This window comes from Hevea brasiliensis, chromosome 8 (assembly GCF_030052815.1).
Source record: "Hevea brasiliensis isolate MT/VB/25A 57/8 chromosome 8, ASM3005281v1, whole genome shotgun sequence".
Taxonomy (NCBI): Eukaryota; Viridiplantae; Streptophyta; class Magnoliopsida; order Malpighiales; family Euphorbiaceae; genus Hevea; species Hevea brasiliensis.
The window spans coordinates 97759881-97771787 of record NC_079500.1 but is presented as its reverse complement, the minus strand read 5'-3'; the positions used below and the strand labels follow the sequence as shown (position 1 = coordinate 97771787).

Sequence of the window (11907 nt, the reverse complement as noted above, 5' to 3'; positions counted from 1 at the left end):
ATAGTTAATAATAAAATCAAGTATTGCTTGTTTGCCTAAATTTGGGTTTTGGGTATTAGATTAATATATAGTTGAACCATGTTCATATCACATCTCTTTGGTTAGAATAAGGCTAAAAAAATCATGATGGAAGAAAAAGAAAAGGATCTCTCTTGTTGTTGAGATAAATTCAATTTTTTTTATAAAAATAAAGAGTTAGTTTTTTTTTTTTAATTCTCTTATAAGTTTATATATATATATATATATATATATATATATATATATATATATATATATAATTTTTTTTAATTTTATGATTTTAAAAAAATATTAAAATAAATCAAAATTCATATATAAGATACTTTTACTTATAATTCATTTATTTATTTTTAAAATTATTCTTTCATCAATTAAAAAATTAATTTATTCTAATAATTTTTAAAAATATCAACAATATCCTCATTTTAACATTCACAACATTTAATAATATATCTTTTTTATAATTTTAATATATTAAGTTTATTTTAAACATTTTTTAACCAAACATTTAAATTATTCAAAAGTTAATTTTTAAATAATTTTAGAAAACTATTAACTATTTATTTTTAAATTAAACTTATAAATTAAAAAAAATAAATTTTAAATTAAGAGTAAATAATCAAATCAAATATCATCTATATAGCCTTCAATTACAAGATACCTACTATAAATCTATTTGAAATTATCATTGGAACCATTATTGAGAAATTTTTCTTAGTATGTTTTAATTAAAATTATTTAAAAATTAATTTAAATTTAATATATTTTAATTATAAAAAAATAAGTTTTAAATATATGAAATTTAATATTTTATTATTATTATTTTTTAAGTTTCAGAACTTCAATATTAAAACGAGACTTATAAGTATATGCCTTAAAATCTGTTTAACATTATTATTGAAACTATTATTGAAAGGTCACTTTTTTAAATTTGTTGGATAGTATGGTAAGGGGTAGGCATTAAAAATTGATTTATTCATAAAAATTTCAAAATAATACAATAATTTTTAAAAAATATTTTTTTAATAAGATTTAAAATGATATATATATATATATATATATATATATATATATATATATATATATATATATATATTAAACGCTTTTTGGCCCAGCACCTTAATGGCAACCAGGGCCCAACTCATATGAAGACGCTGCACCAAGACCTTGCCGGATGAGACAATTACAGACGATGCATTTAAGCCATTCACAGGGTCTGCAGTCTGCAAACACAAAATCTTAAAGGCCCTCGTGCACTTCTGAGCTCGTCCCCACCACAATTACTCTCAGCCTCACAGCTTCTATTCTGGGTTTTGACCATATACAAGCTACATTTAATATCTCACACTAAAGCTCATGAACCAAATATCAAACTCCACCAAATAATAGCGTCCACTTGGGACCATTTAAAACTGTTTCAGACCCCAGTTGCCTCCAGATTCTAGAATTAGGTCTTGAATTCTGAATCATAGTGCTCTGCACATTGGTTTGAATCAATCATCACCACACAAATCAAAAATAGCTGGAGACGCAATTTTACAAGTTGCAGATAACTAGAATAACATGACTGCAAGTGATAATTCATTCAGATGGAAACTCTTTTATGATACATAAAAATAGAATTTAACATTGTTACACAATACATGATAATGTACATTTTGTACACTTCAGAACATGGCTTGAAGAACTATTTTATGAACAAATGCATGTTGTCAGCAGCAGACTACTAATAACTTTACACACATTATGCACAATTATAGTTACATATGCAAAAAATCATGCAACCAACTAGCAGTGCTTTGATTGAAGTAGGATGTCAAGGAGAAACATTGACATCTGCAGATAGTTGCACTTAAGAGCTGTTTTGCTTGTCACTCTTCTCCAGAGATATCTGCATCAGACAAATTGAAACCAAACAGTCATGGTTAGAAGAGCTGCTGATGATTATGTATGCTATGCAAGAAGTTACTTTGTCTTATTCCTTCCACTCATGTCTCTATAATTAACTTAAGATCAGTCAGATTGGGGCTTATGACTACAAAAGGAGCAAATACCTCCTCTTTACATAACTGAATTACTCCAAATTTACATTGTCAAAAAATTGATGGAAATAATAATCAAATAAAAAAGAAGAAAGGAGAAGAACTAACTACAGAATTTTAGTCTATCAACTTTAATTTTCAGCACCATATTACAGAATTAAACAAACATTTTTTTGATCCTGCAACCACTGAGGTGTTAATATTTTGGCTCGAGTATATCCACTTCATGCAGGAATGCTTAGCGCTTTGACAGAATCATAGTTAGGTAACAGCCTTCATATCTTAAAAAGAGCCCTTTTTTTTTTCTAAAGAAAAATGTTGGTATAATTTGATGCAATTCATACTATAAGGCAATAGTACTAATTACCAGAAGAAGATCTTCATCGGTACCAAAGGATTTGCGTGCTTCTTCTAAGCATTTTGATGAGATCCTCTGACTTTTCCTGCACTTTTCCCAAATTTCATTCTTCCACCACAAGGTAAAACTTAATTGGCAAATATCAATTAGCAAGCCTACCAAAGAACTTAAGGGAAGTTTGATCTTCAAATAGGAAATATTCCCAGCAAGTGCATGCAATAAAGTTGCAAACTTTTGCAACTATTCTAAATCTCAATCTGTACATTGACCTGTTAATAGACCTAGCCAATAGTAACCAAGTTGACCAGTGAACTGATAACAATCAGAGTCAATGATGTCAAACAAAATAACTAGTCAAGGGCAGCACAAATTAATTGTGATTAATGTAGCATTTTTTTAGGTTTCTAATAGCATGGTTTACTTTTTATTGACAAGGAAGCCCATGTTATAGTTGTTTTCCTTCTACTCTGGACAAGTAATAAATTAGCAAAAACAATTTCAGGAACTCAACCACGGTGCACTTGGCATGCACAAGAGATCAGATTTTAGATGGATGGAGGCCCCGTCACAATTAGATGAATCATAAACTTTTGAAGTATGGTTTGAAGATCATCCACAAATTGTATTACCAAGTATAGTACTAGATATTTATTACTCATTTATTCCTAGAGCACCAGTGTTGGATAAGGATACCTGGACATGGGGTTACACTTTGACACTTCAAATTGGCGGGAGAATCTATGTAAGTTTAATAAATGTAATGTACAGGATATTTGTACCCCAATCAAAGTAACAGTCCGTTTTGAAGTATTCCCAGTGCCAAGTAATTCCTGAGTGTTTTTTTTTTTTTTTTTAGTTTGGCATCATGATCCAGATAAAATGAAATAATGTAAAATTTCCATTTTATTTACCCCAAAAAGGTTTCACGTATATGGGGAGATAAAGAACACCAGAGTTCATTAACAATAAGAAGGGAAGCAAAGATAATACCTAGAACTGGCAGGATCTCGAATCTCAAACTCATCTGCTCCAGCATCATAACCACATATCACAACATAATGACCTAACAAGAAAAAAGTGCTTGTGTAACCAAATTATCCCCTGCATAAATAAATCGCAAAGAACAAGCCTCCCAATCCCAACATATATTTTTCAAAAAAGTAATTGACTAGGACACATAAATGAATATTTGGAAGTTAAAGAATCTCGGCACACTTTGCATTCACAATGATTCATCTACTATAAACTCAATCATAATCAGAGAATGTGCAGATTCATGGGAATTACCAAATCAGGACAAGCACGGGAACCATCCTAGATTGCTTTAGGAACATATTGTGGTAGCAACCTAAATCAACTAAAGAATCCTATATCATATGATACTAGTAAAAATTGCATAACCACCTCACCATGCCTATGATGTGAGTTGTGAATCACTTATTATCAGCATGTGTTAATCCACAGAGATGAACAGGAATTATTTTCTATTATAAAGTGCTGACACAACTGTAATGCAATTTCATATTTTATCATAGAGAAAAGAAAGCATAAGAAAGAGGGAAAAAAATGCTACTGCTCACCAGTATAGTTTGAGTTGCTACCATTCAAGCCTGATAAGATAAAATCCTCCATCCAAGACCGACTGACATGAAATTTTACCAGAAACAGATAATATTATGTTATTGTTACAATAAAGAAGTCATTCATTACAGAAAAAGTTAAGCCTTTAGTTTAAATCACACAAATAATAAGGAAAATAGGAGAAATGCACAAAAATCAAGGGAGTAATATAGGTTGGTATTAAGATGGAGAGAGAAAAGGAATGTCCTGGCATTGCAGTATGACTTTTTAAAGGAAAAAGTAAATCTGGAGAGAAAAATAAGATGCAAGGCATTATAGAAGATTTATACCTTAATTTGTACTGGTCAACTAAAGCAATTGCAATATATTTCCCGGACAAAATCAAAAGAGAAATTTCTTTTTCATTGATTGACCTGCACTGTAAAAGAGGAAGGTTCACAAACTTAACATACATAAGCAAATCAAAATAACAATACAAATCAAGGTTATTTTGTAGGGATATCTACTTTTCTGATTGATCTATCACTGACCTACAGTTTCAGTGACAAAAAAGGCAATAAGATATGTATCAATATTAAGACTTCAACTGAGACTTTAACATCAAGAATTCAATTGATGTCAAAGAATAAAAAAATACAGTTATGAAAAAAATGCTTTTTACTTCAATCGCATTGATGCTGCACTCCATATTATAGTTATCCATCATTTGTGTCGATTCTCATTATTTGCGGTGAAGATGAACTTTTTGCAATGAATTTTTGAAAAAGAAAATCATGTTTGCTATAAAGTCTATATATGATATCTGATATGGGCCCCCTAATGAAAGTCAATACCTGTATATTAATCCCTTCCTCCCGTGCTTTTTGAAAGAGCCTGTCCACCCGCACTAGATCAGTAGGCAGTTGCTCCTGCACAAAACTAGACCTTTGTCAGTATTACAATTATAATATAAAGGCTTACAGATTATCATCAGTTGAAAAAAAAGCATTACAAGACACATATATTTGCATAAAAGTGTATTGACAGGCAAGGAGAAGAAAAGCTAAATCTAAATCATGTTTCAAGGTACTACAACCATCATCATGAGATAGAAAATAGTAACGATTAAGCATTAATCATAAATCTAATACCATTAGAGAAATGAATGTCTTTCAACAAGATAATGTCTGATAAACTAGCAACCAAATATAAGACACAACAATTACGGCCAATCTATAAGGAAAAGAAAAGGTACATAAATATGACAGAGTATCACCTTGTAAAATGTCTCAGCAGAGTAATTTGGATTTGCACCAATAGTTACTGTAAAGTAGGCAAATGTAACAGAAAACTTCTGCAGTAAATATGCCAGATCAACAGTCCAAATGCTGCAAAAGGATGTCAACAGTAAGGTTCATGACAAATTGTTCATATCAAACTCATAGGGCAATATATTTGATTTATTTTGTTTGCATTGTTTGCACTTGAATTTAAGGGCCAACAGCCATATGATAACAAAAATTAAAAGAAAAAAAAAAGATCATAAAAGGGGAACAGGTGCATCATGCAGCATAACTATTCCAACAGAACAACAAACAAAATCTTATATCAAGATAAATAATTGATGCAGTGGAAGAGTTTAAGACAATTAGATCTCAACAATTTGAGTTAAACCAGCAACCTTATTTATATTATGTAGGATAAAATATAAATCCTATTCAAGACTGAAAACTAATTCTAATTAATAAAGACTTAATAGACAAGAATCCCAAATAAAGAAGGAAAAAAACTAAATAAAATCCATAACTGAATAGAAAACTAAGTAAAATCCAAAACTAAATAGAGAACAAAATAAAATCCAAAACTGAATAGGACTTCAGATGCTCCTGCATCAATCTCCTAGGGTTAGAGAAAAACTCAGCTGTGACAAGATGTTTGGATCAACTAGCTTAAGCTCTTCTTCAGTAATCTAAGAGCTTTTAGTTGTTGCTCTACCGAGCCACTTCACCAAAAATCTTTTATATGGGTTGCCACGTCTAGATTGGACTTTTTTGACATCTAACACTTCTTCAATAACATTAGCATGTTGGACTTAAGCTTCAATGGTAGAAGTAATACCATCAAACCCGTCAATGGTAGAAGCTTCAATGTTTCAGACTTGTACAAAAGCCCAACCTTAAAACCCAGGTGCTAAGGTTACATATGCTTGGCTAAAGTGTTTATGTGCGGTACATGGTCACCTATTTATAGAGCTAAAGGATGAGTCTAGATGCCTAAGTGTGTGGCTGATATTTGCCCTTTAGAATTTCCCATGTGCTGGAGCTAGCTAGCTTGTTCTAGAGAATTCTACACAATTTTAACGCACTGGCTGCTTCTCAACCTCACTTGGAATACTGGCTAGCCAATTCTAGATGCTTTTGGCGGGTGGGGGAAAGCTCCAGTCTAACCTCAATTGGCCTAGCGCACACTGGAACCTTCTAGGCAACTCTGGGGCGTGCTTGAACTCTTTGGAGCTTGCTGGGGTGTGCTGGAATATGTTAGGTAATTCTTGCAGGTGTTGGAACATAATGGGTGACTCTTGGAGGCTGGAAGCTTCCTGCCTGCCCAACCTCGTTTGGGCGCATTGATTAGCCTGTTGGCCCTTGCTAGCATGCAATGTTGCCTCACACGCCCTGCTGGCTGTCTAGCTGTTCAGTTGGCCCAATTACCCTGCTCCTTCGATTGGGGCGATTGGTTGGGAATACCTTCAGTAGGCAACATTCTCCCTCACCCATTTGAGCGGCGCTCTAGACGCTCTGCTATCCTTATATGTGGCAATTTATCCCAAGCGTTAAAACATATTTGCAAGCATCCTCTATGTTGTACAAATGAATTACTCTCATCTTGTCTATAATAGAGTGATCCAAACTGGCAAGATAACAAGAAGTAATGTGTTTGTTACTCTTGGATAATTCAATCCAAATTGGCAAGTTATTGAACTTTGCCATGTACTCTTTAACAGACTTATTATTTTGCTTCAAACAATGAAAATTCTCATACAATTTCATTGTATAATCAACATGTAAATATTGCTTCTGTAGCTTAGTTTTCATGTGCGCCCAACTGTCGACTTAAGTTTGCCTTGGTGGTGCACATTGCTCTTCAACTCTCCTCCACTACTGAAGTGGAGTACCCTTCAATTTAAGCTTTACAAATAGAACCTTCCAATTTTCTGTCATAGGCTTCCATTCGAAATAATTCTCCAAACTGTTTTCCCAATCTAGATGATCTTCTGCATGTAACCTTCCATGCAAATCAACTACTTCAACTTTGATTACTCCAACATTCAAATCAAGGGCATGTAGTAACCATTCTTCCAAAATTGATGACAATCGGTCATGTGACAAACAATTGAAGTAAAACAAAAACCACAGAATTGAAGTAAAACAAAAACCACAGGTAATGTACATCAAACCTTAATTTTACTTACATAGACACAGGAAATAGAAGTGGTAATTTTCAGAGAAATAACACACCTAGTTGTGCAGCATAATTCTGCCAAGGCTTGAATGCTGCAATTGTTGATGCCAATAGTATTCAAAGCCATTAGAACACAAGCAAGGCCACAATCCCAGGAGTGCAGCTGGCTTACGTGCGTAACCTATGTGCACCAAGACAACTTATGGTCTCAAAACAGAGAAGATCTTAAGGAGCATTTACTGAAAGTAACGATTGCCCATAAGAAAATTGAATTACTGTTTAGCAAAAAAAAAAAAAAATTTCATTCCACATCAATTTTTTAACCCTTAAAAAAGAAGGGTAAAGCCACAGTTCTCTTACCTCAGTAAAATGCGAACAGCACAAGACATCATCTTGGCATTTTCTACCACTCGATGATGCCTCAATTGGGTGACATTCTCCTGCGTTTACATTATCTCCATCTGAACCATTTAGTTTAGCTTCTGCTTCTTCCACATTAAAAATCTTGCTTAATAGAAAATACAATGGCCACATCAGCAACCAAATTAAAAAATAGAATTTCAGAATTGTGCTAAAATTCAAACATAGCCACTGTCTGCTCAAGAAATACGCTTAGTCTGTTTTCTCTTGTAGTCCTCCAAAAATGTTCCAAGAATTTAAAGATTTCACCTGTTGCAGATTCAAGGCACAAGAGATCAAATTTCCAGCAATGACAATGAAAACAAAAGTCTGGTTAAGATTCCAATTTTTCCAGGTTCAATAAACAGCACCAAAATGCACATTTGAAGGTTTAATAACTGCGTTAGAAAGGTCTGAACAACTGCAAAAGCTTGATGCACGTTCTAACCATGGCTTTACATAACATAAATTTAGCCACTCTGACTCTTCAAAGTCTATGCTTGCATCAAATTGACCCATTCAACACTTGAAAATGGTTTATGTGAAAATCCAAATTTTAATGATTACATAGTTCTATAGCAACTTTAACGGTTATATTCATGTTTTACATGAAAATAGAGCTAATCAAATTGATATTTACATTAAAAAGAAAAAAAAGTCAACGGATAGATGGAGGTACAGGTCCACATTCAAACGACTAGATCACCCAAAATATTCAAGAACACGATGATTCAGACGCATTAACAACTTCTAATTAAGTTATACACAGCAGCTCAAGTAGTGATCTAACATGAACCTCCATAATTGATCAATCCCAATTCAACACAGAGTCTATGTCATTATCAGAACAAATTCTATCCACAATGAAATGTCAACAAAATCATGCAAAAGGAAAAAAAGCTAATAATTTTATTGTTCATGAAGAGCAAAGAGTATTTCTTTGAGAATATAAGCATCCCCAAATAGAAAGATACATATAAACAAATAGATATAGAGAGAAAGAGGAGAAAAAAGAGTACCTTTGCAGGAAAAGGAGAACGTTAGACCTGGTTACCTTCGTCTGATAAACGTAAAAGCAGATTCAGCTGTTGATTAATCGCTTTGCTTATATTTCTTGTTTTAAATTAAAGAAAGAAAAGAAAAGAACAAGAAAGAAAATGATTGATTTTGCTTTTGTGGGGTGTGAAAAAAGAAAATCAATAATGGAAGAATTGTGAATTTGGATCCTGTTGAGCTGCTTGGGTTGCTACTCTTTAGCTGTCAAATGGCTAGTTTGCGGTGGCGAATGCATATTTTGGGCTTTTCCCTTTGGGAAGATTCCAGCCCTTCAAGATCCCCAAAGCCATTAACCTACCAAGTTTTTGGGTTAATCTGAGAACCTTCTCAAATTAATGCTCTGACTTTTTTAAATGAAATTTCAAAAAATATTGCAAATTCTTCAGTTTTTTTATTTATTTATTTTTTTTTTACAATCCATAGACGTCCTCAGTAAATTTTTATATATTATATTAAATTCATTCATTTTAGTGTTTATTTAATATTAGTATTATAATAATAACTTTTATATATATATATATATAATCCTTAAAATATATATAACTAACAATAATAAATTGAGAGATATGACATATAATTAAAAAAATATTAATTGAATTCTTTCAAAATTTAAAATAAATGTTATATATTTTATCTTTTTTAAAAAATATATATCTAACTCTTTAAAAATATACAAATATAATTAATAATAATAATAATAATAATTTGATAGATACCAAATTTTTTTGTTATTTTCTTAAGTTTTATAGTCATGAACATAAGAAAAATAAAAAATAATTATTTTTTTATAAAAATAGAGCAATTATCCATTAAAAATTATAATTAATGAATGGATAAATCCGTTATAACATTTATACCTATTTTTTATTAGCAGTACACAGTAAAATTATAAATAGAATAACTGTTTATTTGTAATTTATTAACGGATAATTATTTCATTTCTTATATTTTAAATGAAAATATTACTTTAAAAACTAAATAAGTGTTCATATAAAAATTAGAAACGGTTTATTTTTTTTTTCTTTAACTAAAATAATAAATAATATAAAATAAAAATAAGTGCCATGTGAATTTATGAATAAAGTACCACTCCATTCATAAATACAAATGGATTACCATCATTTCAAAATATGCAATCAAATTAATGATATTAATTATATACTAAGTTGGGAAATGAAAAGAGTGTTCATTTTTAAACTTGTTTTGAATATTATAAAGAAATTAATTAATTTTCACATTTATAAATAGAGTTATTCTTCTAAATATGGCTGTGCAGTTTTCGGTATGAATCAAAAAATTGAATCAAATCGAGTCATTTCAATTCAATTGGTTTAGTTTTCTAGTTTTATCGGTTTAGTTCGGTTTGAAAATTTGAACATATTCGGTTTTCAGTTCAGTTCGATTTTTTATCTGTTAAAACCAATAAACCCAATTAAACCGAATAGTAAAATGGCCCAAATAGTTTTTCAGCCGAAGATGCATAAGCCTCAAGGTCCAATATGCATAACCCGGCCCAAAATGCATAACTCAACCCAAAAAAATAAAAATTATAATATTTTCGATTTAATGCAACAGAATAGAACCAAACTGATATTTTTCAGTTCGGTTCAATTCGGTTCTCCTTAGATAATCGGTTCTGTTCGGTTTATATTTTTAAGTGATTCAATTTTTTTGTTTTTAATATTCGATTCGGTTCAGAACCGAACCGACCAAATTCTCTCCCCTACTTCCAAATGTCTGATGAGAATCAGTTTGTAATCTGATGTAAATTTTAATGCCATTATTTGACGCGCAATTTAGAAAAAGAAATACTTTTCTTAACCATTTTTAACCCATTTTTAACGTATGTGATTATATAAATATATAAAAATAATTATTAAATGTTGTTATTAAAAAAAAGCCACGTAATGCACAAATAATATCAACTAGTTAATTAAATAATATTAAAAATTAATTTAAAATTAAATTTAATATATTTTAATCATAATATTTTTAAAATCATTAAATAATCTTTGTCAAAATTTTTTTAATAATATTTTTAAAAAGCATTTTTTTTAATATTGTAATTATAATCTCAAATAAAGCTTATTTAATTTTAAAAATTAGGATGAATAGCCAAATCATGAGTTTTTGCTCTTTTCTAAAATTTAACTCATTTTGTTGAAGGGATTTGGCTTAGAATTTTTAGCTTTGTGGATGAGTTTGTGGCTCGTGGACATTGGTCAATTGTGCTTAATCTAATTTTAAGAAGGTATTTAATATAAATAATTTGATATTCTTATCTTCTAAGCGAAATCGAGTATTTAATCTTATAAATAGAGAAAAAAAATTTATTGAGAGAGCTTTATCATTTAATGGAGCAATCAGATATTATATATAGTTGTCATTATGAATAAATGTTTATAATGAAATAAATATATAAACATGCAGCTGCATGAAAACATGGAGAACGTGGAGTGTGGAGACGAGAAACATGACGCTCAGACTCAAAGTTGGATAAATACAAAGGCAGGCCCATGAGGGTGGTCCATGGCTAGCATTTTAGAAAGCTAGCCATGGTTACCATAAGTATGGAGGGCATGTCAAGCCCGTGACGGTGACACACAATTGGAAGCACTACCACCAGAGTCACCATAACAAATCTGTACAACTGGGTATTTTGACTTCCAATTCAAATTGGCGTGCGATGATATTATGACGACGGTTGCGTTAATTTCATCATATGCACTTCAAATTCAAACTTGAGGATTTATTATTTCAAAGGATAAGAGCTTTTTGAATTTGAACTGGGCCAAACATGCCGTATATAAAATTTTGATTAATTTTTAATAGTATGATTAGTAAGCGATTATGCTTTGTATGAAGGAGGCCAAGGCCATCTTATAGTATTTGGTTTAATAATTCTTATATCAAATATATAATTTTTTATAATATTATCATAAATAATTTAACAACGGTTATAAAAATAATTTGTACACTATATATAAATCTTAATAAAAATGATTTAATAACGGT

The 11907-nt window shown here is 30.8% G+C and overlaps 1 protein-coding gene across 3 annotated transcripts; it reads right to left on the bottom strand.

The window, feature by feature from the left end:
• Positions 1-1598: 1598 nt before the first annotated feature.
• Positions 1599-9222, bottom strand: LOC110652086 (guanylyl cyclase 1). 3 transcript variants are annotated; one of them, XM_058151791.1, is made up of 10 exons: positions 8856-9222; positions 7798-8106; positions 7494-7618; positions 5255-5366; positions 4833-4907; positions 4329-4417; positions 3999-4060; positions 3409-3481; positions 2428-2526; positions 1599-1909 (listed from the first exon to the last, which is right to left on the bottom strand). In XM_058151791.1, exons 2-9 carry the CDS (start codon positions 7969-7971, stop codon positions 2472-2474), a joined length of 765 nt encoding a protein of 254 aa, XP_058007774.1. In that variant the 5' UTR covers positions 7972-8106; positions 8856-9222; the 3' UTR covers positions 1599-1909; positions 2428-2471. The 3 variants fall into 3 exon arrangements, with proteins under 3 accessions (XP_058007774.1, XP_058007773.1, XP_058007775.1); XM_058151790.1 differs by having other exon boundaries at positions 2428-2503; positions 8856-9220; XM_058151792.1 differs by lacking the exon at positions 8856-9222 and having other exon boundaries at positions 2428-2503; positions 7494-7712; positions 7798-7934.
• Positions 9223-11907: the final 2685 nt, after the last annotated feature.